We start from the raw sequence: 27076 nt of genomic DNA on the forward strand, positions 1-27076 counted from the left end.
CACAAGTCCATGGGTCCAGATGGGATCCACCCGAGGATACTGAGGGAGCTGGCGGAGGAGCTCGCCAAGCCACTTTCCATCATTTATCAGCAGTCCTGGTCAACCGGGGAGGTCCCAGATGACTGGAAGTTAGCAAATGTGACGCCCCTCTACAAGAAGGGTCGGAAGGAGGATCCAGGGAACTACAGGCCTGTCAGCCTGACCTCGGTGCCGGGGAAGGTCATGGAGCAGATCATCTTGAGTGCCATCACGCGGCACATGCGAGACAACCAGGGGATCAGGCTCAGCCAGCATGGGTTCATGAAAGGGAGGTCCTGCTTGACCAACCTGGTCTCCTTCTGTGACAAGGTGACCCTCTTAGTGGATGAGGGGAAGGCTGTGGATGTTGTCTACCTGGACTTTAGTAAGGCCTTTGACACTGTCTCCCACAGCATTCTCCTGGAGAAGCTGGCTGCTCACGGCTTGGATAAGTGCACTCTGCGCTGGGTTAAAAACTGGCTGGATGGCCGAGCCCAGAGGGTGGTGGTGAATGGAGTCAAATCCAGTTGGCGACCGGTCACGAGTGGTGTTCCCCAGGGCTCAGTATTGGGGCCGGTCCTGTTCAATATCTTTATCCATGATCTGGATGAGGGGATCGAGTGCACCCTCAGTAAGTTTGCAGACGACACCAAGTTGGGGGGAAGTGTTGATCAGCTGGAGGGTAGGAAGGCCCTACAGAGGGACCTGGACAGGCTGGATCGATGGGCCGAGGCCAACTGCATGAGATTCAACAAGGCTGAGTGCCGGGTCCTGCCCTTGGGTCACAACAACCCCATGCAACGCTACAGGCTGGGGGAGGAGTGGCTGGAGAGCTGCCTGGCAGAAAAGGACCTGGGGGTGTTGGTTGACAGCCGCCTGAACATGAGCCAGCAGTGTGCTCAGGTGGCCAAGAGGGCCAATGGCATCCTGGCCTGTATCAGGAATAGTGTGGCCAGCAGGACCAGGGAGGTGATAGTGCCCCTGTGCTCGGCCCTGGTGAGGCCGCACCTCGAGTACTGTGTTCAGTTTTGGGCTCCTCACTACAAGAAGGACATCGAGGTGCTGGAGTGTGTCCAAAGAAGGGCAACAAAGCTGGTGAAGGGTCGAGAGACCAAGTCTTATGAGGAGCGGCTGAGGGAGCTGGGGTTGTTTAGTGTGGAGAAGAGGAGGCTGAGGGGAGACCTTATTGCTCTCTACAACTCCCTGAAAGGAGGCTGTAGCTAGGTGGGGATCGGTCTCCTCTCCCTAGTAACAAGTGATAGGACAAGAGGAAATGGTCTCAAGTTGCGCCAGGGGAGATTTAGGTTAGATATTAGGAAAAATTTCTTCACGGAGAGAGTGGTTAGGCATTGGAACAGACTGCCCAGGGAAGTGGTGCAATCACAGTCCCTGGAAGTATTCAAAAACATGTGGATGTGGTGCTTAGGGACATGGTTTAGAGGTGGACCAGGCAGTTAGGTTAACGGTTGGACTCGATGATCTCAGAGGTCCTTTCCAACCTTAACGATTCTATGGTTCTATGCTCTTGGTGCTCCCTTTCCCTCTGACCGGGGCAGGAGGGGACTGGCTCCGTGGGGCACCCTTCACAACTGAGGCACTGGCCCATGGGGTTGAGGAGGGACAGAGATTTTCTTCAAAGTTTTAGAGCCAGGAATTGTTGCCAAGCTGTTGGGGTGTTGTGGACCACCTTCCTCCACATGGCCCGTATGCACAGAACATCATCCGGATCTTTGGAGACCTCATCGTTGTCTAGATCACCGCAGATGACTTCCAGCACCGCTAATTCTCTCAGGTACTGGTTGCCTTCCTCAGCAGTACTCCGCTTTCCTTGGTAACTCACAAGATCTCCCTTGAACAGATATCTTGCCCTCACACTTGATGGGAGTTGCCTCCAGAGACACCTGCCTCTTTTCCAATTCCTCTGTAAATTCCCCAGTTTCTAGCAAGGGATCCCAGCTGTTGGGCTTCCTTACCTTCCAACTGCTGACTGTTGGCCCCCCTATCCCAGCATCGGAGCAGCCAAGCAGCACCTGGCTGGTAGCTGTAATCTTTCTGCATGTCTTGAATTTCTTTTGAGGTCAGGGACTGGGTAGTTTCCACCTCTTGGGTGATTTCTCTCACTCCTTCCTCCCATTTCTTTGCTGAAGGACCAGCTTCCTGATCAGACCCTTCCTCCTCCTCCCTTACTAATCGATGATATGGACCCATTGACCTCCTTGTCCAGTGTTTCTTTTTCACTACTGGGGCAATTACTGTAGTTGGGGTTTCGGTCCCTATCTCAACCATAGTGTCCTCAGATGTAGTTTGGGTCCCTGTCTCAGTTATCGTGTTCTTAGATGCAGTTTGTATCCTGGTCTCAATCATGGCATTCTCAGAGGTGTTTTGGGTCCCTGCCTTAACCACAGTCCTCTGATAGTACTGAACCGTGGCTCAATAGGCACAGGCCAAGCCCCAGTACAGTGCTAGAAGCTGCTGATTTTCACTGGGGTAGGCAAGGCACCCTTCTATCAGGTGGTGTGTCAGTTTACCAGGATTACTTGCCTGTTCAGGTGTAAAATCCCAGGCTATGGGCTGTGATAACCGTCCTAGGTGCCTGCCCAAATCCTTCCACATACCCTGCCACCCAGGGACCAGCTGCCTGAGGGCACGTTGAAGTATTGTCTCACCCAAAAGTTGTCTCCTCTTACGCCAGGATGAAACCAGGTTCCACAAACCTGACAACAAGCCGACAGTGTTAATTAATAGTATTAAACAGCTCACACAAGGGTGAACAAGGACCTTGGGAGCCTGCGCAATAAAACCACCCACATCAATCCTGGATAGGAAGAGGGAGGTGTATTCCCTCATCATCTCCACAAGATAGCTCCCCCAGGACAGTAAGGGCATCAATGCCAGGGTAAAGTAATAGCCATTGTTTGTATTGAAATGTTACCAAGCTCAGCAAAATAAAGAGATAAGCAATGCAGCCAGCAAACTCCATGACCCACACAGAAGCTTGCCACTTAATAACTACTATAGCTATAGCACACTCAATTCAAAATGTGCCCCACGTTGGCTGCCGCAAAGGACTGTGGTGGGTTAACCTTGGTTGGCCGCCAGGTGCCCGCCAAGCCGCACTCTCACTCCCCCTCCTCAGCAGGACAGGGGGAGAAAATAAGATGAAAAACTTGTGGGTAAAGATAAAGGCAGTTTAATAAAGAAAAGGCCACATGCGGAAGAAAAAAGGAATGTGAAAAGATTTATTCTCTGCTTCCCATCAGCAGGCGATATCCAGCCACTTCCTGGGAAGTAGGGCCTCAGTACACATAGCAGTTTGCTTAGGAAGACAAACGCCTTAATAGAGAATGCTCTCCGCTCATCCTCCTTTCTCTTAGCTTCTATTGATGAGCACGACGTCATATGGTATGGAATATCCCTTTGGTCACTTTGGGTCAGCTGTCCCAGCTGTGTCCCCTCCCAACCTCTTGCCCACCACCAGCCTACTGGCCTTTGTGGGCAGGGGGCGGGTTGGAGAGGCAGCCTTGATGCTGTGGGAGCACTGCTCAGCAGTAGCCAAAACACTGGTGTGTTATCAACACCTTTCTAGCTACAACTGCAAAGCACAGCACTATGAGGGCTGCTATGGGGAAAGTTAATTCCATCCCAGCCAGACCCAATACAGGGATTTGCAATTAAAATTATATGAATTCATTCTCATGTAAATGAGAAAAAAATTAGATGTCATATGAGATTCTGATATGTAGTAGTACAGAAATACAGAGCTGATATTAAGGGACAGTGCATGGCCACTACTTTATAATGTCAGATTCTCCAGTTACTACTGATACTGAAGTGAAAAATGAAATGTATTTGTAGGAACTCCTTTGGAGATCAACTGCTCTGCAATAAATTACCTAAAGCATGTGTCAGCCCTGTCTAAACTTAGAGGGAAAATGACTGAGAGGCTGCCACAGACCTGCAGTCTCTTCTTTCTTCTCCCCAAAGAACTAAAGTTTTTCTAATTTCATAGAATCATAGAATGCTTTGGGATGGAAGGGACCTTTAAAAGTATCTAGCCCAACCCCCCTCCAATGGTCAGGGACATCTACCACTAGATCAGGTTGCTCAGAGCCCCATCCAGCCTGTCCTTGGATGTTTCCAAGGATGGGGCATCTACCACCTCTGGGCAACCTGTGCCAGTGTTTCACCACCCTCATCGTGAAAATTTTTTTCCTTGTGTTTAGTCTAAATCTACCCTCCTTTAGTTTAAAACCATTACCCCTTGTCCTGTCGCAGCAGACCTTGCTAAAAAGACTATCTTTCTTGTAGGCCCCCTTTAAGTATTGAAAGGCTGCAATAAGGTCTCCTCGCAGCCTTCTCTTCTCCAGGCTGAACAACCCCAGCTCTCTCAGCCTTTCCTCATAGCAGAGGTGTTCCATCCCTCTGATCGTTTTTGTGGCCCTGCTCCGGACCTGCTCCAACAGGTCCATGTCCTTCCTGTGCTGAGGACCCCAGAGCTGGACGCAGTACTCCAGGTGGGGTCTCAGGAGAGCAGAGTAGAGGGGCAGAATCACCTCCCTCGACCTGCTGGCCACGCTTCTTTTGATGCAGCCCAGGATACGGTTGGCTTTCTGGGCTGCGAGAGCACATTGCCAGCTCATGTCCAGCTTTTCACCCACCAGTACCCCCAAGTCCTTCTCGGCAGGGCTGCTCTCAATCCCCTCATCCCCCAGCCTGTATTGATACCGGGGATTGCCCCGACCCAGGTGCAGGACCTCGCACTTGGCCTCGTTGAACCTCATGAGGTTCACACAGGCCCACTTCTCAAGCGTGTCCAGGTCCCTCTGGATGGCATCCCGTCCCTCAGGCGTGTCAACTGCACCGCTCAGCTTGGTGTCATCTGCAAACTTGCTGAGGGTGCACTCGATCCCACTATGTCACTGATGAAGATATTGAACAGCACTGGCCCCAGTACGGACCCCGGAGGGACACCACTCGTCACTGTTCTCCATCTGGACATCGAGCCATTGACCACTACCCTCTGGATGCGACCATCCAGCCAATTAGCTATCCACCGAACAGACCACCCATCAAATCCATATCCTTCCAATTTAGAGAGGAGGATATTGTGGAGGACCATGTCAAAGGCCTTACAGAAGTCCAGATAGATGACATCCGTAGCTCTTCCCTCGTCCACCGATGCAGTCACTCCATCATAGAAGGCCACTAGGTTGGTCAGGCAGGACTTGCCCTCGGTGAAGCCATGCTGGCTGTCTCGAATCACCTCCCTGTCCTCCATGTGCCTTAGCATAGCTTCTAGGAGGATCTGTTCCATGATCTTCCCAGGCACAGAGGTGAGGCTGACAGGTCGGTAGTTCCCAGGGTCCTCCTTTTTACCCTTTTTAAAAATGGCTGCAATAGTTCCCTTTTCCCAGTCCTCAGGGACTTCACCTGACTGCCATGACTTTTCAAATATCATGGAGAGTGGCTTGGCAACTACATCAGCCCATTCCCTCAGGACTCTGGGATGCATCTCATCGGGACCCATAGACTTATGTATTTTCAGGTTCCTCAGGTGGTCTCAAACCTGATCTTCTCTTACAGTGGGAGGGACTTTGCTCCCCCAGTCCCTGTCTTGCGGTCCATCCACTCGAGAGGTGTGGGGAGAGAGGTTGCCAGTGAAGACTGAGGCAAAGAAGTTGTTGAGTACCTCAGCCTTCTCCTCATCTGTTGTTACCAGTTTGCCAGTTTTGCTCATCAGAGGGGGTATGCTTTCTTTAACTTTCCTTTTCTGGTTGACGTGCCTGTAGAAGCCCTTCTTATTATTCTTTGCGTCCCTCGCCAGGTTCAGCTCCAGCCGAGCCTTGGCCTTCCTGATCCCATCCTTACACAACCGGTTAGTGTCCCTGTATTCTTCCCAAGATACCAGTCCCTTCTTCCACTGCCTGTGCATTCTCTTCTTGCCCTTTAGTTTGACCCACAGGTCATGGCTCAGCCATGCCGGCCTCTTCCCTTCCTTGCCTGATTTGTGGAAACAAAGTGGATTTCAGCAGAAATAACTCTGTGTAGGTTACTTATCGCTGTCATCTGCAATCTCTTTCTCCACTGTTAATATCCAAACTTCTGTAAATTCTTTTGTATCTCCTTTTTCAGATGTTCCCCAAACAACATCCCAACTTAGTGCCAATTTGGAAAGTATTTTTCATCCTCTGGATAACTAAAGATCATTTATATGTGAAAAGCTCTAAAAAAAAGGTATCTATCTTTTGCACTGCATTAAACATTACTCCAGAATGCAATAAAATGCATTTCTGATGATTGCTGTTAATATAATTTTTTCCAGCAGATATCACATTTTTCCATTTACAGATATATTCCAGTGTAATAGAGACCTTAGAAGATATTTGAAACTTTAACTAAAGAAGGGTTATGCAAAAAATAGATGTCAACTCTAATATATTTTTGGACAGATAACAATGGCTACCTAAACCTCCATTCTTCCTGTCCCTTTAGAAGTTTGAAACGTGAGCCAACGGTGTGCCCAGGTGGCCAAGAAGGCCAATACCGTCCTGGCTTGTATCAGAAATAGTGTGGCCAGCAGGACCAGGGAGGTGATAGTGCCCCTGTACTCGGCACTGGTGAGGCTACACCTCGAATAGTGTGTTCAGTTTTGGGCCCCTCACTACAAGAAAGGCATTGAGGTGCTGGAGCGTGTCCAAAGAAGGGCAACGAAGCTGGTGAAGGGTCGAGAGAACAAGTCTTATGAGGAGCGGCTGAGGGAGCTGGGGTTGTTTAGTTTGGAGAAGAGGAGGCTGAGGGGAGACCTTATTGCTCTCTACAACTCCCTGAAAGGAGGTTGTAGCGAGGTGGGGGTCGGTGTCTTCTCCCTAGTAACAAGCGATAGGACGAGAGGAAATGGTCTCAAGTTGAGCCAGGGGAGGTTTAGGTTGGATGTTAGGAAAAACTTCTTCACCGAAAGGGTAGTCAGGCACTGGAACAGGCTGCCCAGGGAAGTGGTTGAGTCCCCATCCCTGGAGGTATTTAAAAGAAGGGTAGACGTGGTGCTTAGGGACATGGTTTAGTGGCGGACTTGGCAGTGCTAGGTTAATGGTTGGACTTGATGATCTTAAAGGTCTTTTCCAACCTAAAGGATTGTATGATTCTATGAAAATTATGTTATCATTTATTACTCACTCAGCAGCGATGAAAATATCACCAAAGACATTTGGATTTCAGAAAATTGTAGATTACCTGTAGTTAGAGTTGGAAACAGATTTGGCAACTATGCGGTTAATATTGACATTTAATGGCAGTTCTGCCAACTTTCAGCCTTTGTTATCGTGTATAAACTAGTTTTTCAAGTGTATCTCATTGTTTATGCCACCAACACCTCACTAAAGTAATAGGATCAGAATTTCACTACATCAAAACTTCAGATCTGGATAAAGGTGCACCCATAACATTCTTTTAATCCTATAATTTTCTATATCCTGTAAAATATATTTGGCATACAATTTGGAGTTTTGTTAACTAGAAGAGAAAGAGGTCTCTTGCTAGTTAGGGGTTGGTGGAAACCTCATTTAGTTTATGTTACAAGTTCAATCCCTTGGATTCCACTGTAATTTATAATTAAAGCTAAGTAAAAAAAAAAGTTCTTAGTATTAATGCACTGTATTTATGCATATGCAATGTTTGTTATGTAATCATGCTGAGAAAGGAAGCTGTGTTATCAAAAATAGAGGAGCAGATGTTCCAGCACAGCCTACTAAAATGGACATAACCTTGTGTAAACTTCAAGACTATTCTAACTTTTTTGTCATAACTTGATATCCACTCTTACAGAACGTGCAGCATAGACTTTGCAAAGAATGTGAAGTTTTCTTCTTTTTTGTAGACATTTCTCTAGATAAAAAAGAATAGCCGTTTTCCTTATTTGTGTACAAACTCTTTCTTGTGCTGAATATCTCTTTTAGAAAGCCTCAATAAGTTACTGGTATTCCAGATATGTTTGTGATGGGCTTGCATTGAAATACTCTGAAACTCTTTTCTCCTTAAGTTCCCTTTCTGAAAAGACTCAGTGGTGACAGTTTGAAGTGGGTTGGACTATAATGTTAGTGTCATGAAAAACTGGAGGGCTTTAAACCCTCTAGTCCTCTGAGTTTTTTATATTCTAAAAGAGTTGATAAACTCCAGAAAAATAAAAGACGGCAAAGAAATGCATCATCACAGCATTAAGGCACAGTGCATGGCCACTATTTTATAATGTCAGATTCTCCAGTTACTACTTATTTTTCATTGCATTCCTCCAGTTCTAATGTCTTTTTTTTTTCTTTTGTGTTTTTCTATCCAAATTTTTGCAGAATTTATTATGAGGTGGATAACCAGTCACCAAATGTTAGACACTCATTTTGTGGACTAGAAAGGCACAAGTAAAAATTCCTATAATAATGTTTTGGCTTCAGTATGGATCAATAGAAGCACACACACTTTTATAACTGCCTGAAGACTTTTTTTCCCTTTTCATTCCTACATGCTTTTATAATTATTTATTATAAATATGGGATGTAACATAATTTTAGGATGTTTTCTAGACTGTTTTTTTTTTATTTTTATTTTTGTATAATCATAATTATCTGATTGCATAATTTCATCTACACAACTCTGTTTTCCACATGGAGCTTATTTTTTTTACTGACTTTGGACTAAAGTAAACAACTCCTGGTCTGTAACAATTTGGGCTAATGGTTACAGTGAAACACACACTGATGTTAGCATCTTACATGAGTACTGCAGTCTGTTGCTCAGGTAACATACTCAAAATGTACTTGACTTTATGCTGCATCAAACTGTATTACATTAAATGTTTGCCCATTATGGACTGTTTCCAACCTTTGAATGCATTATACATGCCCAAAACATACAAACATTTCACAGATGCAGTTGGATGTATACCTTTTACATACACACTTAGAGAAAAGAATTAGAATTATTTTTAGGTGTTTTCAAGAGCAGCTGCAAAGTGCAGACACGGGTATAGAAACTCACACTCTGAAACAAAGGCAAATGAAGGCTAGGTAAAGACCATAAAAATGTACTTTATGGAGGTAATCTTTCAGAACAGAGCGAGTGTAGCAGTAATAACCAATGATGTACAGTTGTGAAGGTATTTTTTCCTATTTTTCTCTTCTCTGCTTTTTTGAATGCTATAGAACAATGCTGGAAGATCATTTCCCCACTCAGGACCATACAGCTAGTAAAGGTTAAGCACCACCTAGCTATAGCTATCTATATGGGCCTTGAATTTACCAAATGTTGCACAAATGCATCATCTTTTCTTTGATTTCCTTTTTCAGATAATTTCTTAAAGCCCTAATGAATTCACATATGATAATCGCTCAAAGATATAATTTATTAACCTATTATACTACTCATCTTCTATAAATAACCTCTGTACTTATTGTTTCTCCTGTTTCTTTCCTTCATAAAACAATGTCATGTCATCTGCTGAATTTCTTTCTCTTTTAAGATATGTTTCTGCCTTGCTGACCAGCTTCTGCTTTAAGCAGAACTTGAAACAAAAACAAAAAACAGAACCATTGTTCTGAACCTGTCGGTTCTTAAAACACAGAGTATCAAGATACAACATGGCACCTTCAATTTTGAGTAAATACAGATACACCAAGGATGCAGTAAGGAACGGTAGATTTTTGTTAAACCCTTGTCACTTTTAGGGACACAGCTTGGTAGAAATCAACATATCTTGAGGAATTATAGCAGCAGGTAAAAAGTGGTTCAATCAGTTCAGAAGGCTCAAGTCATGACATACGAAATAGCAGGACATAAGAGGCTTAGAACAGAAAGAGTAAGCATGTTCTCTGCTAAGGAAAATTTTTGACCTGAGTCATTAACCTCCCAATAGATGAAACTATGGGAATATTGATGGAACAACCTTAATAATGACTGTACAGCAATGGCATCTCCTTAAATCTTCAGAGCAAGTAGCTTATACAAAACTATTATGGTGTGTCTAGTTTTTTCTTTAATAAATCTGTGCATTTTCTGAAAGCCGCTGGACTTCCACATATGGCAGGGATTGCAGTACATTCTGATGACTGCTATAACTTTTACCTAACTTTCCTCAAGGTGTCCTAGGCTGCTAATTTCATGTTGATTAAACTATGCCAGTACCAGATTGTCGTGGTTTAACCCCAGTCGGCAACTAAGCACCACATAGCCACTCGCTCACCCTCCCCCCCACAGTGGGATGGAGGAGAGAATCGGGAAAAAAAGTAAAACCCGCAGGTTGAGATAAAGACAGTTTAATAGGACAGCAGAGGAAGAGAAAGTAGTAGTAGTAATAATAATAATAACAACAACAATAATAAAAGAATATACAAACCAAGTGATGCACAATGCAATTGCTCACCACCCACTGACCGATGCCCAGCACGTCCCCCAAGCAGCAATCACTGCCCCCTGGCCAAGTCCCCCCAGTTTATATACTGAGCATGACGTCATATGGTATGGAATAGCCCTTTGGCCAGTCTGGGTCAGCTGTCCTGCCTGTGCCCCCTCCCAGCTTCTTGTGCGCCTGGCAGAGCATGGGAAGCTGAAAAGTCCTTGACTAGTGTAAGCACTGCTCAGCAACAACTGAAACATCAGCGTGTTACCAACACTATTCTCATACTAAATCCAAAGCACAGCACTATACCAGCTACTAGGAAGAAAATTAACTCTATCCCGGCCGAAACCAGGACACACATACATTGTCATTGCCTTCAGTCAAATATAGTGTTTTCAGAAGTGGTAGAAGCGGATATAACTTAGGGCCCTAGAAATATTACATGAACTGATCGTGGGTAATCTCATCAGCATTTTCATACATCAGCCATTGTTATAATGGTATTTGATGTATACAAATGCGTTGCACTCAGCAAAAGATTAAAAAATTTCTGCTCCTACCCACCCTATTGAACGGAATGACAGCTAACGTACACTAATGACAGCTTCATGGTGCTGTCAAGTATCATGTGTCCTTTTATTGTGATTAATGATGTAACCCTCATGTGGTTCAGGAATTTGTAGCATCATTTTACTTCTTGAAACTCACTGGCCCGTTGGTGGTCCTGTTCTCTTTTTTTTCTCAAGGTAGACAAAAGACTTCTCTGACAATGAATCTATAGTGCTAAAACACATGCATTAGATTGAGGTAATTTACACTTAAACATCTCAGCTCCTGTCAGTAATTTCCCTTTGAAATAGCTCAAATGGTTTTTCCACTTAGGAAGCTTTTTTTTTTACACATTCTCTGCTGAAATAGTTGCTGAGATAAGAGGCTGTAGTTCTAACTGCTTCCACAATGTCTGCTTAGAACATGAGAGACAACACTGCAGAATAAAGAAGGGTCATGGTTTTGTTATGCTTGATATCTGTAGGTACAGGACATAAAACCACTCTGGAAGTGTGTTCTTCCGGAGGATCAGAAACACAGATAGCACAATGCAGTGTGCTTTTCACAGTATTTAGAAAATGTCTTTTAGGGCAAAGCTGCTATGAAGGCACTTCTCCAAGCCTGAGCTCCTGTAGGCTTTGTTATCCTTCAGTCATCTAAGGAAAGTGCCTGCTGCAACACTTCTTGGCAAGGAACAAGTCACCAGGCTGTGAAAGAGACAAGCATGTGTTAGTCTTTTTCTGCCCTTCCTTTTTCCTAGCCTCCCTTACATTCCCTGCTACTGCTTTGACCAATGTTTTTCCAAAAGGGATGCCTGAAGTTTACATATCGTTATTTGGATGTGTGTCATCCTGTAATCCTTGGCCATTTTAATTTCATCTGCAAAATCGCTACTTGCATTTGCACATATAGGCAGTGTAGTCTTAGGACTGTTCCTGCTGCAGTTTAATCTCTTAACATTTTCAGGGCATTTATAGGATGTGCATGCAAATAGGTTTTGCAACACTTACTTAATTTTCATTGTCTAAATTAATGAACAATTGATAGGAGGGAAGAAGAGAGATAAAGAAAAGATACGAACATTTTATTTGTAGGAATCAACTTTTAGTTGGCAATAGATAAAAGAATTTTTTAATGAAAATGTGTGTGCAAATATGAAGGATATTAAATAAAAGAGCAAAAAAGGTCTTTTCTAGACTTCAGTATTCTTGAATCTGGCCTTTGGTAAATTTAAGGGCATGACATTATAAATCCATCCTTTTCAATTTCTAGAACCTGCCATTTTGTTTCACTTTGCTCCCGCTGGCTTTCAGGAATCACTTCATAGATCCTGTTAACTTCTCTTTTAGAAGTCTTTTGTGTTAGCCTACACTTCTTTACACATCACTAAAACTTTCAGCAGCCTTATATGAATTATGTAATATATCTACTTCTTAATATTAATGCATATGTGTGAAACCTATACCTCCTATTTACAATTGCTTATATTGTTCTAAGATGGCATGTGGCTAGGTTTTTTAGATCATATTTTGCATAGCTTCCAGCTTCAAAGCCAGACATATTTTTACATCCTGTCCTTTTTTTGAGTTTTGATCCTCTCCTTCCTGCATCTTTGTGCATGTCTGTTTTGCAAGTGAAGTATGATGCTAGTGAATATATTTTGAGTACATTTTTCTTATTTAGGTAAAAATTTGCATAAGTAACAACTTCTCTGCCCCCATAGGCAGATACTTTATGTCTATTAGTGACTGAATGTCAAGTATCAACTGAAATGCTGAGAATAAGGTTTGGCCTCACAGGTCATTTAGTCTGCTGCCTTTTTGGAGGTTTCTGTGCTGTGGACTGCTGTCTGCTAGTAAGTGTTCTAACATGCACATGGATTTTGCTTGAGCTTCTGTTAGGTGGTAGTGAATTCTTTACTGCCTTGCTCTTCCTAGGAACAACTTCTTCAGAAATAAAAGTATAAATTAGAATCTCTTTAGATTAATATTGCCTGAAAGAAGCAGCTTCAGAATAAATACATTTTTGTGTGTGATTTATTGTTTTACAGAAAATATCTACCTAAAATTCTTTATGAGATAGGAACATCCTAACACTAAGTAGAAGACTGTCTCTTTAGTTGGTATTGCACATTATGGCTTTATACATCAACTTAGATCACAAATAAAAATATACAGCAGCATAGGTGATCTCTAAACCAAATCTGTGATGACATCAGGATTTACAAATGTCACTTAATTCCATGTGAATTATTGCATAAAACAAGAAGGAAGGGACTATGGATTAAACACAGCACTTAGCATGAGCATAACTATTCTGTTCTCTCACTTCCGTTGTGACTTGAGGCAACCCAATTAACCTCTGTACCTCTGTTTTGTAGTCTCTGCAATGGGCATAATCAATCTGTATGATGGGAACACTGTGAGGTTTAATTAATTCCTATTTGTAAAGCACTTTGAGACTCCTGGATGGGAAGTGCTCTATAAATGCAACTAGAAGAGCAGAGTTCTAACATGCTGTTATAAAACCCTGTGCATGTTTTTCTAACTTATAAGTCTTTTGTTGGTCATTCCATGAAAAAAATGAGACTAACTTACATTTTCAGTGCGATAGAGAACGATTCTCCAAGTTCATGAATGTCTGCAAGCTCTGTGTAGAATGTGAACATCTCAAATCATTGAATACATGAAACCTTTTTTTTTTTCCTTGAAATGAAAGACGGAAATACCCTCCACTTACATGTGACTCACTTGAACAAATGAAACCTGTTCTGATTCCTGAAACTGCATTCTAAATTTCGCACATTCAATTTCTTCCAGATCACCACAGACCTGAGGCAGCGTTGCACAGACAGCCATACTGGAACCTCGGCCTCTGCACCTATGGCTGCAGGCATCATTGCACTGGCACTGGAAGCAAAGTAAGATCTGAGTTACATTCTGAAAAAAAAAAACCCTGCAAACAACACCCCACCCCAAAAAACCCTGAAACAACCAACCCATATATAGACTAGACTAGACTAGAATAGAATAGTTCAGTGTGGCAATTAATCACGGACTCCGCATATGAGTTTAGGCGAAGACAAGCAAAGACAAGTGAAGATGACTTTATTTTTACAATCTATCCCTTTTATAATATGATCTAGTGTTCACGAGCAAGCAAAACTTATTTCATTGGCTACTGTCTTGCGTCCACACGTCTCTTCAGTGTTACTTATTGGTTCTTCAAGCTGGTGCATGCGAATTCCTCTTTCAGGGATGTATCCAATCTCATCCTTATTTTTCTGCCTCTAAGTTTCACAAACTTGTTTGTAACAAGCCTCAAGGCCACAGCTGCATCTCGTCAAAGTAAAACACAATCTCATTTATTCCCACAATTCCCCCTTTTTGTTTTTCTACTACAAAAGCTTGTTTAATCATATTCTATAGCATTTTCTATACCCAAGACACTAGACAAGAAACTATCATTATTATAGCGCAAAGTATTAGTAACAGCAAAAGACCCATTTTGATTAGAGACATTATCCACCCGCCAATTCCACAACTTGTTAGTAAGTGATTCAGCCAACCAAATCCATCACTGACTTGTAATTTGCTAACTTCAAATCTTTGATTGCTTTATGGATTAATTTGGAGTTATCTGACAAGTCGTTCCCCATCAGTCTTCTCAGAGTTCAGTGTCTTCTGCTGCTCGTTCCTGTTATCCGATGCAAGAGCCGGTCTTACGCACCTTGCAGGTACCCACTTAGGTCCTACATCTGTTGAGACACAAGCATACCCTCTGCCCCAGGTTAGTAGATCAAAAGAACCTTCCCATTTACCTGTTTGTAGCGACTTTGTAAAAACCTGCGCCTTCTGTGGTGTGGCTGTTAAATCTTTTGATTGAAGAGACAGAAAATGAGAGATAATAACAGGAATATTATTTTCAGACATGTTCAGGTAGTTTAACACATACACGGCTTTACTTAGTCTGCCTGCTGGAGTGGCTCCTGGCATTCCCCCTTTTTGTTTTTGCAGGTTCAGTTGTTTGTTGCAAGATTTTCCAGCCCAGATATTTCCAAGGCTCAGTTTTTTGCACCTTTTCAGGGGCTACTTCAAGTCCATATCTGTTTAGAGCTCGTCGTATCTCTTTTTCTTAGATGTGGGCAATCTCTTTTAAAATGTCCAGGTTTTCCACAGGAGAAACATGATTTCTGTACTTTCATTGCGGCGGCAAAAGCTGTAGCTAATGTTTCCATATTATGGGACATTGACTCCACCTTTTGGGTAGCTTCTATCATGTCCATTAAGGAGGGATTTTTTAGAGGCAAAAGCACTTTTTTACAGTCCGTATTCGCATTTTCAAAGGCTAATTTTAAGAGTAGGACCTCTCTTGCTTCTGCATTTTCGACTTGTTTTTCCAAAGCCTCTTTAAGACGATCTAAGAAGGAGATATATCCCTCTCCTGTCCCTTGCTTTATTAATGTAAATGATTTTGTCGCTCTTCCGACATCCAGCACTCTTAGTAATGCCTGTAAAGCAAGGTCTCTGCCTTGTGCTAATCTCTCTGGTCGTAACCGTGCCTGTAACTTTGGGTGATTTAGCGGCAGATCCCCCATAAGCTGTGGGAGCCCTGCCCCTTGTAAAGGGTCGCCTTGTTGTCGCTGCATATTGGTAATTGTGGCGTTTTGGCAGGCGGTACGCCAGGTGCTTTCAAAGATCACCTTTTGCGTTGGGGTCAATATAAGATTAGTAAGCGTGCATATATCAAATGGTACTATTTCATTTGTAAATATTCCCCATAGCAGGGATTGTGTAAAAGGAGAACCCAGTCCATGCGCGGCAACTGTTTGTCGTAGATCTTTTAAAACATTATAGCCAAAAGGTTCATGCTCATCAGGGACATTTGCGTTGCTGCGTATGACAGGACACGCTATGGCTGAACAAAAAGCTGTATCTCCCGCTTGCAGTGCTTGGTGTCTAATCTTTTGCCACCTTGTAGCAGCGGCTGACGCCCCCCATTCCTCGGGTGGCAATTGATTATGGGTTTGTGGAGTATCGATATCAGGAGCGGTAGAGAAAGGCGGTAAGAGTGCCGACGCAGCAGGGGCCGGGGGCGGGCGGGGAAGTGGAGGGGTACTGATTGCAGGGATCGGGAGGTCTAGCAGAGGTGTTGAAGCCATAGGAGCAGGTGAAGGAGAAAGCGGTGCAGAGGGTAGCGGCGGCGCAGGGAGGGTGGAGGGTTGTGCAGCCTGAGCACCCGCGAGCAAGGGCATGTCGGAGGACGAACTCGATGTCGGTGTTTCTGGCGTGCCCTGCGGGGTTAGCTCCGGAGCGGTAGCAGAAGCTGCAGCCTTTCGGTCTGACTCTAATTGTTTTAAAGAGTCTTTCAGTAAACGCCATGTCGTCAAAACACTTGTGGCATTACTGTCCCCCCTGGTGGCCGCTTCCCATAACACTTTTCCTGCCTCCTCCCAAGTCTCCACCTGGAACGCGGTCGCTGCGTTCGCTTGTTGCCCGTTTTTTCGCAACCAAGTTAACAACAACCGAACCTTTCCTTCATCATAATTTATGCCCCTTTTTGCAAGGATTAGCAAAAATATACGCAAAATAGATTTTTCTTCTGAGGACATTTGCGCCCCCATTTTCCCGTTCCCAGCTGCTCACCTCTTTTTCCCGAGGCGATTAATTGTCGACAAGCAGCTCTCCGGTCCGCTGCAATAAAGTTCAGCTCTCTGGTCCGCTGCAATATAGTTCAACTGGGCTTGCCACTGGCCGCTCTCTCGTCTGCGGTTCTTAGGACCGAATCACGTCGTAGGATCGAATCACGTCGTAGGACTGAATCACGTTGGGGTCACCATTTGAGGCAATTAATCAAGGACTCCGCGTATGAGTTTAGGCGAAGACAAGCGAAGACAAGGAAGACAAGCGAAGACAAGTGAAGACAAGCGAATAAGACTATTTTTACAATCTATCCCTTTTATAATATGATCTAGTGTTCACGAGCAAGCAACTTATTTCATTGGTTACTGTCTTGCGTCCACGCGTCTCTTCAGTGTTACTTATTGGTTCTTCAAGCTGATGCATGCGAATTCCTCTTTCAGGGATGTATCCAATCTCATCCTTATTTTTCTGCCTCTAAGTTTCACAAACTTGTTTGTAACAAGCCTCAAGGCCACAGCTGCATTCCTGTGAACCTGTTTGTAACAAGCCTCAAGGGCACAGCTGCATCTCATCAAAGTAAAACATAATCTCATTTATTCCCACAGTTCAGTTGGAAGGGACCTACAACGATCATCTAGTCCAACTGACTGATCACTTCAGGGCTGACCAAAAGCTAAAGCATGTTGTTAAGGGCATTGTCCAAATGCCTCTTAAACACTGACAGGCATGGGGCATCGACCACCTCTCTAGGAAGCCTGATCCAGTGTTTGACCACCCTCTCGGAAAAGAAATGCTTCCTAATATCGCCTGAACCTCCCCTGATGCAGCTTTGAACCATTTCCATGTGTCCTGTCACAGGATACCAGGAAGAAGAGATCAGCACCTCCCTTTCCACTTCCCTCCTCAGGCAGCTGTAGAGAGCAATGAGGTCACCCCTCAGCCTCCTTCTCTCCAAACTAGACAACCCCAGAGTCCTCAGCTGCTCCTCATAGGACATGCCTTCCAGCCCTTTCACCAGCTTTGTTGCCCTCCTCTGGACGCATTCAAGGACCTTAACATCCTTCTTAAATTGTGGGGCCCAGAACTGCACACAGTACTCAAGGTGAGGCTGCAGCAACGCTAAATACAGTGGGATAATCACCTCTTTTGACCAGCTGGTTATGCTGCGTTTGATGCACCCCAGGATGCGGTTTGCCCTCTTGGCTGCCAGGGCACACTGCTGACTCATATTGAGCCTGCTGTCAACCAGCACCCCCAGATCCCTTTCTGCAGGGCTGCTCTCCAGCCACTCCACTCCCAATCTATACTTGTGTCCGGTGTTACTCTGTCCCAGGTGCAGAATCTGGCATTTGTTCTTGTTAAATTTCATGCCATTGATGATTGCCCAATGCTCCAATCTATCTAGATCCCTCTGCAAGGCCTCTTGTCCCTCGAGAGAGTCAACAGCACCTGCCAGTTTGGTATCATCGGCAAACTTGCTAAGGGTGCATTCAACTCCTGCATCCAGATCATTGATAAAAATATTGAACAGAACCGGCCCTAGCCTTGAGCCCTCAGGAACACTGCTGGTGCCTGGTTGCCAGCCAGATGTAGCCCCATTCACTACAACCCTTTGAGCCCTGCCCTTCAGCCAGTTCTTCACCCAGCACACCGTGTACCTTCTCATCCCACAGTTGGACAACTTGCCCAGAAGGATACTGTGAGGGACAGTATCAAAAGCCTTACTAAAATCCAGAAAAACTACATCCACCGCCTTCCCTTCATCCACGAGGCAGGTGACCTTATCATAGAAGGATATCAAATTAGTTAGACAGGACTTTCCCTTTGTGAACTCATGTTGACTGTGCCTGATGATTGCATTGTCTATATGGATAGATCTGGCACCTTTCATTCAGGAATCTCAAAGTGCTTTAGAAATTCCATGTCACAGAAATTCACAGTACCCTTCCAAGGTCAGGAAAGATTAGAATGCTCATTATACGTGCAGGAAAGATGACATGATGGAAATGACTAGCTGGCAGAGTACTCGGTGTTGAAATAACTTGAAATGTTGTTGAGCACAGGCAGTTTCCACTGAATGGTTTAAGGTATCCTTACAATGGCTTAAGGTACCCTCACTGTGCTACCCAGGATCTGCTGTACTCTGCAGGCTACTGTAGGTCGCGTCTTGCATTTATCAGGCTCATTTTCACTTTCTGTGTTCTTGAACGTTAGAAAAAGTATTGGGACAGTGCTATGCTAGTATGAACATAAATTAATACAATATGAAAAAAACCCCACACTTATGTGTGTTGAAACAAGCAGTCTATCTTTTCTAATGGGTTAAGTTCCATGGCTTTAAAAAAAGTAGATAATATAGCTCCTTAGTCCTTTTACCTCTAGCTCAGAAAAGCTTTCTCAACTGCAGGATTTTGCTCTTCATGTCTAATATGTATCTTTAATGTGCTTTATATAACAGCAGAAATATTAGAGGTAAATTTGTCTTTCAAAATCTTATGCATTACTCTGCTGTGTTGGATTATATTTGCAGGTCTAAGTTGTAATGCTCCACCCCAAATCCTGCTTGAAATCAAATGTTTCTAAGTGCTAAGAGACTGATTTTATTAAATTCTGAGGAAAACTGGTTTCCTTTGAGGACACTTAGTTCTTTTGAAGGAAGTAAAAAATTTGTGCACAAAGTCATTTCAAATGGTGTGTAATTTGTAGCAGCAAGTTTATGTTTCCATTTTTAATGTTGCTTTTTCAAAGAAACCATGGGCCAGTATTCAACACAGAATACATTTTTGTTGCTGAATTATAGTCATGAAAATAAGAAATTGTAATTGAAAAGCTGATATAATCTTAAGTAGTCCAGCACTTGTATCATTATAATTAATTTTCTTAATGCAATCAGTAAAAACAAAACTATTTTTAAAAGTTAGGATAATACTATTATTTCCCAAAAAAACACATTCTTTTCGAGCTCTTCTTAATCTCAGCTGTAAAATACTTAAGTTCATTCAAAACAATCTGCATATACAGATAAAATTGCATGTGCCAAAACTTAATTTTGTGGAAATTTTTTATAATTACTTTTGAATGCATGAACATTGCTGGCAATTCAGAGTTTGTATCTCTGTATAGCATTTTGTGTTCATTTTCTAACAAATTGTTGTAACTGAAAGTTTCAAAGAATTATAGAACACTGCCTACAGCCAAGCTATTGCTGATTGTGATGTCTTAAGACACACTGAGAATCTTAGACTTTACACAGACTTCGTTCTCTGTGTATTTTGGTGAGTATACTGATGGGAAATCCAGGTTACTGCCTATGGACTAGCATCTTTCTTTCCAAATTAATAGTATCTATGATAACAGATATGATAGGAATAAAAAATAAATGTATTAAAACTTCACATGTAGTGATGCAGGCAAAATGTGCCAGTGAATAAAGATCCTAGTCACTTTTTATATTTTTAGTACTCTGTTGCATGGTACAAGAGATTCAGGGTGAAAATTTATTGATTTTGCCTTCTTTCAGATTCTGTTCAGTTTCAGTAAATTGAGGGTTCTCACTTCATTCCAAATTAATAGCTGAATAATTTCAAATGAATTATTTTAATTGCATCATAAATGTTCTTTTCATGCATTTTACCTCTTCATTTCCCTTCCATTCACTAACATTACTCTACTATGAGTACTACTAATCTTCTGAATAGAGCCACCATCAGAAATGAAAAAAAAAAAAAGAAAGCCTTCCTTGCCATTGGATTTTTCTTCTGTAAATTACTAATATCTAATATTCCTAATATCCAACCTAAACCTCCCCTGGCGCAACTTGAGGCTATAGTTCCTCTCGTCCTATCACTTGTTAATTGGGAGAAGAGACCGACCCCCACCTCACTACAACCTCCTTTCAGGTAGTTGTAGAGAGTGATAAGGTCTCCCCTCAGCCTCCTTTTCTCCAGGCTAAACAGCCACAGTTCCACTCCTCATAAGACTCATAAGTGAACACAGTATTCGAGGTGAGATCTCACCAGTGCCGAGTACAGGGGGACAATCACTTCCCTAGTCCTGCTGGCCACACTATTCCTGATACAAGCCAGGATGCCATTGGCCCTCTTGGCCACCTGAGAACACTGCTGGCTCATGTTCAGGCGGCTGTCAACCAACACCCCCAGGTCCTTTTCCGCCAGGCAGCTCTCCAGCCACTCCTCCCCCAGCCTGTAGCGTTGCATGGGGTTGTTGTGACCCAAGGGCAGGACCCGGCACTTAGCCTTATTGAATCTCATGCAGTTGGCCTTGGCCCATCGATCCAGCCTGTCCAGATCCCTCTGTAGGGCCTTCCTACCCTCAAACAGATCAACACTCCCGCCCAACTTGGTGTCATCTGCAAACTTCCTGAGGGTGCACTCGATCCCCTCATCCAGATCATTGATAAAGATATTGAACAGGACCGGCCCCAATACTGAGCCCTGGGGAACACCACTCGTGACCGGCCACCAACTGGATTTAATTCCATTTACCACAACTCTTTGGGCCTGGACATCCAGCCAGTTTTTTACCCACCGAAGAGTACACCCGTCCAAGCCATGAGCAGCCAGCTTCTCCAGGAGAATGCTGTGGGAAACCGTGTCAAAGGCCTTACTAAAGTCCAGGTAGACAACATCCACAGCCTTTCCCTCATCCACTAAGCGGGTGGAGGATTCGGGTTATATTTTTGTCCTGTGATACCTGCAGAGTTAGGTGATTCTAAATAAATGCTAGGAATTTTAAAAAAACACAACCCCTATGAAAACATAAATTTTAAAGCCATCTTAAGTATTTTCTCCAATAATTTTTGAAATATATGGCATATAAAGGACACATGATATTGTGGCTCAACATAAAGGCTTAACTGGAACTAGTCTGCATACAGCTAGAGTCTGCATTGACATAGGTTCTTCCTTAAAATCCATATTAGTGCCTGTCCTAATAGCACTAGTGTTTATGAGATTTTTTTAAAGATATTAGTTTGAAAGGGCTTTTGCAAGGTTAATTATGCTTGTCATACAGCAAGCTGTTAAAAAATTGGAGCACTTAGTTCTGAACACTTCTTGAATATGTCTGGAATAATGTATAGTTTTATTCTACTTTGTGCTGGAAAACACCATAAACTATAGCATGGAAGGGGTATAAACTTACGAGGTCAGTTTTCCCCAGAAGCCAAGTTCAGTTCCTGGGACACATCAGTGGAGGAATAAATAGAGCACTAGCCTGGCCTGGATATGAGTTAGAACTCATAGTGAGAAAAAGGTTGCTTTAACTCGCATGCAAAGAAATATTAAACCAATGGAAAATAAGCAAGGCAGATTTCCACTGCAACCTGCCACTTTCTTTGATAAGCTCCATATGGCAGGACTGGCAAATAGCTAATGGAGGACCTCTTACCTGCCTACTGATTTGAACCTTCCATTTAGTTGGCTTTTCCAACTGGACTCTGGTCCTGAAATCCTGGCAAGGAAGAATTTTGGGAAAGTTATCTACTTACTACCCTATTTTAATCTTATATGAACACATCTTTCTTATGAATCACATTTTCAGTCCAGTATTTGAGTATAAAATGGCATGTTTTCCTTCAGGAAACAAAGTAGTACAACTGAGTTTCAAAATGCTTATTTGGAATCCTAGGGGGCATAATGCAGAAATGTATATATGAAACAACTATCTCACACAAAGGCATCTTATAATCTTCAAATTCTTTGGTTTTCTTATGGTAGTCACTTGTTTTATCTGATCAGTTCCCAGTGAATCTAATATTTTGCTTAAGCTCTATGAATAAATGCTTGCTTGTGTATTGCACTTCTTTATGGTCACTACACAGCGCTGAATTTTGTTAGTTGTAAACCAGCAGTTATGAGTGTAAAGTATAACTTATTTAGTCAGCATAAGTAATAATCTTATTACTAAAATAACTATTTGCGTTACTTAGTACCATCCACTGTTGATATCGATAAACCTTTCTCACTGATAAAAGGTTTGAACTTGGGATTTGGATGAATCAAAGTCAGGAGAGACAGTCAGTATGATACATTCATTCTGATGGGCATTGTGCCATGTTCCTACGGAGAAGCCAAATTAAAAAAAAAAAAAAAGGTTGCTTCAGTGGTGCCAAAAAAATAAATTATACATGCAGTTACATGAGTTAGAAATAGCACCTGAAATGGAATTATGAATCTGCTATGTCTGTGAAAGAGTCTGTGTTTTCTCCCATTATTCTCTTCAGATGAGCTATATACTTCATTTGTCTTTACCTGTATGAAGGCAAGGCTAGCACAAGGTAGTGCTGGGAACAGATATAGAATTCCATTGATTTCAGATAGCACTGATCCATTCAGAAAACTGACAGTGCAACTCATTCTTTTAAAAGGCAGTATAACTAAGTATAATCACTGAGATGAAAGGAAAACAGAATTCAAATTGTAAGGGGTCAAGAGTGTCAGAGGAAGACACTTCAGATTTTTGAAAACTGACCAGATGCAACACTTCCCACATTGATTTTCTTACAGATACTCCATCAACAGGGGAGAAAAGCAGTATACTGTCTGTTTAGGCACAGTTTTGGGTACAGAGAACATATTTCTGTGTCTTCAAAGTCAGGACAGGGTTTTGTCCCATTTATGAGGAGCTTGTTTGTTCATAAATATAGTAAGAGGCTAAAAGTGATAAGGTGGTTGAAGCAAACTGTGGAAATGCTTTCAAGTGACCTTTGTATATAAGATTCCAGTGTAAGAAAAAATGAGAGGTTATTATTTAAGTCCATCAGCCTTAGCTAGGTCTTTGCTCTGTTGATTGACTGCTTATTATCAAAAGGGATATTTAAAAACTATGAGTTAGAAATCTTTTTATGAATCTTTCCATTTTTGGAGTAGGTTTAAAATAATGCTCTTAATGATGAAGTATTTTTAAAGTGTAAACATAAATATTTAATTTAGAACCTGTGTTTCTCTTGAGCTTTAACCACCTGTGCCACTTTTGCAATTTCAGTTATTATATTGAGATTAAATTGGAAGTATTTCCCTGAGTTAAGGTTGCCCAGTGTTTCCCATTTTAAGGTCCTGGTTTCAGTTATATATAACCTTGCCAAAGAGGAATCGTTTGGTCTGAAATTTTCCATGCAATTTGCTTTAAAAAAAGGTTTTAAGAAAATTCCCTTCCAGCCATTTCTTAAACTGTGTCTAGGTTAAAAAAAGTTTGACTGTGCTCATTTTTAACTTTTGCATTGAGATTTAGTGTGTCTGTGCTTTGGAGCAACAGCTAGAAATAGAACAAGTGGATAGCCATTCTTCTGGTGCCAGGGCAATGCCTTTTATAAGTTTTTGAAGAATCTCAGTTGGCATGTGCTCTGTTGAGAGTTTTAAGAGTTTGACAGCTCTGTTCCCTATAGTTTCTTGGTTCACTAAGTGTTCCCCAGCCTCAGCTTTTAAAGGGTGATTAGGGTTTTCTCTGAAGTTACTCTTATTAGGTGCTGACAGCCATTCATGCACCAACCTTGAGAATGGGAAGCCCGTCTTTTCTGCTCTGTGTTCTTGCAGCAGGAGAAAAACAAGTAAAATAGAAGAGAAGCAGATTCACTGGATTGCAGTGTCATAGCTCTACTATATTAAAAGTATATTAAAAGTAGTACAGCATCACTGGAATCGGCAGACATATTAAATCAATAGCCTGGGTACCATGCTAACCATAATTGCCTGTATTAACCTAAGATAATGTAAGGCTTCCCCAGATGTACAATCATAGTTGATTCTAAAACTAGCAGCTGACCCAGGGTTTTTCTTGCTGTTGTTTCTGTGTTGTTGTCCCTCAGCAGGCTATGCACATTGTCTTTTGGGTAGTCCCATTTCATTCTTCCTCTGGAGAAGGCACAGTAAGGAATGTGGTGCAGATACCTATATCTCTTAAGGGATTTCTCCTCAGAAAGCCATCATTAGCCACGTGCAAATGGGCAATTGATTGTTTTCTTATTAGCACTTACTATTTTCTGTGTCTGAGAAAAGGACGATACTCTGCAGGCTCTGGACTCTGCCATCACTGTGTGCACTGCAGATTTGATACAGGTACACAAATACACCATTACTGGTGAACATATGGCTTCTTATCCTGCTGTTAGTCTAAAGAAATATATCCACCACATCATATCACAACTGCACTTACTCTCAATTCTTTTGTGGGTGCACTTCAGAGTCTTGTTCCCTGAAGAAAGAACTAAATGACCACACATTTTCTTTAAAATGGGTAAAGTGAAAGCTTTAACAAACTGGATGCACAGTCTCACTTTTGCAGCAGAGGGCTATCAATTACAAATCTGTGAATATAAATTAATAATATTATTTGAGCAAAACTTCTTTGTCATGTCTGCTTTTTAACTCCATTCTGTAAGTCAGTACCATAGCTAAAAATAGCACACTTGCTTTTTCAGGGATGTAATTCCCCACTTTTCAAAAATAAAATGTGAACTGTAGATTTAATTCATAATATTTCAGCCTATATGGAATCATAATGCTCTTGGGAATCTGGGGAGGTCCCAGTTGACTGGAAGCTGGTAAACGTTGTCCCAATCTTCAAGAAGGGCAACAGGGGTGACCCTGGTAACCACAGGCCTGTCAGTCTCACCTCTGTGCCTGGCAAAATCATGGAGAAGATTATTCTGGGAATTACTGAACAACACCTGAAAGACAACGCAGTCATTGGCCCCAGCCAGCACGGATTCACGAGGGGAAAGTCCTGCTTGACTAACTTGATTTCCTTCTATGACAAGGTTACCCACCTAGTTGACCAAGGGAAGCCAGTCGATGTAGTCTTTTTGGACTTCAGTAAAGCCTTCGATACTGTCTCTCACAGTATCCTCCTGGACAAAATGTCCAGCATACAGCTGGATAAACACAGAATGCAATGGGTGCGCAATTGGCTGATGGGTCAGGCTCAAAGGGTTATAGTGAATGGGGTTACATTGGGCTGGTGACCAGTCACTAGCAGGGTTCTGCAGGGATCCATCTTGGGGCCAGTGCTCTTCAGTATCTTCATAAATGACTTGGATGCAGGACTGGATGGTTTGTTATCAAAGTTTGCCGATGACGCAAAACTGGGAGGAGCCGTTGATACTCTCGAGGGCAGAGAGGCCCTGCAGAGAGATCTGGACAAATTAGAGAGCTGGGCAATCACCAACCCTATGAAGTTTAACAAGGGCAAGTGCCGGATTTTGCACCTGGGACGTGGCAACCCTGGATGTACATATAGACTGGGGAACGAGAGGCTGGAGAGCAGCCCCGCGGAGAGGGATCTGGGGGTTCTGGTTGACGGCAAGTTGAACATGAGCCAACAGTGTGCCCTGGCAGCCAGGAGGGCCAACCATGTCCTGGGGTGGATCAAGCACTGTATTGCTAGCCGGTCGAGGGAGGTGATTGTCCTGCTCCACTCTGCACTGGTGCGGCCTCATCTTGAGTACTTGTGCAGTTTTGGGCCCCACAGTGCAAAAAGGATACAAAGCTACTAGAGAGTGTCCAGAGGAGAGCCACAAAGATGGTGAAGGGTTTAGAGGGGAAGCCGTACGAGGAGCGGCTGAAGTCACTTGGCCTGGAGAAGAGGAGACTGAGGGGAGACCTCATCACAGTCTACAGCTTCTTCACAAGGGAAGGAAGAGGGGCAGGTGGTGATCTCTTCTCCCTGACAACCAATGATAGGACCGGAGGGAACATCAGGAAGATATGCCAGGGGAGGTTTAGGTTGGATATTAGGAAAAGGTTCTTCGCCCAGAGGGTGGTGGAGCACTGGAAGAAGCTCTCCCGGGAGGTAGTTACGGTGCCGAGCCTGACAACATTCAAGAAGCATTTGGACAATGCCCTCAGACATATGGTGTGATTCTTGGAGTTGTCCTATGTAGGGACAGGAGTTGAACTCGATCCTTGTGGGTCCCTTCCAACTCAGGACATTCTATGATTCTACGATTCTATAAAGGTAGAGGCTACTACTGCTTTGGGAAGTTAGATGAGCAGGAGACCATTAACTATCAATTTTGGAATTTGACCAAGATATCAGCACAGAATCTGTTGTATTTGTGAGAAGAGCTAGAATATGTCAAGTACCCATAAGGTTTTACTTGGCCTGGAACAACAGACCATCACCCCATATATATGGACTGAAAGGAGTGCTCAAGTCTGAAAGGAAAAAATGGTATTCACCAAATCTAGCATCTCAAGGTTATTTATTGCTCTGCTATACTTAGTTGAAGATAATGCATGAAATCACAAAAGAAGGAAGCAAATCAATTTATTTTTTAGTTAAAATTAAGGCATCTATTCCTATTTTTAAATGAAATCTAAAGAGCTTTGGTTCATAACAACAAAAACTTTTCTGTACAAAAATCTGAACCTATCTAAGCAACAGTAAAGTGTTGACAAGAAGCATTTCAATATTCTTTTTTGCCAAAGGGATAACTTGGCAAAACCAAATAAAGTGTGAAAGGTTTGGG

The 27076-nt window shown here is 42.8% G+C and overlaps 1 protein-coding gene across 1 annotated transcript in view; it reads left to right on the forward strand.

The window, feature by feature from the left end:
- Positions 1–27076, forward strand: part of LOC309601488 (proprotein convertase subtilisin/kexin type 5-like) — a gene marked incomplete at both ends in the record, with an annotated part of 236784 nt that overhangs the window by 151964 nt on the left and 57744 nt on the right. The window contains one exon of the mRNA XM_082334513.1: positions 13768–13868. Coding sequence (XP_082190639.1) covers positions 13768–13868 — 101 coding nt within the window. The remainder of the gene's footprint in view (positions 1–13767; positions 13869–27076) is intronic.

Source organism: Platalea leucorodia (genome assembly GCF_965183815.1).
Source record: "Platalea leucorodia genome assembly, chromosome: W".
NCBI lineage: Eukaryota > Metazoa > Chordata > Aves > Pelecaniformes > Threskiornithidae > Platalea > Platalea leucorodia.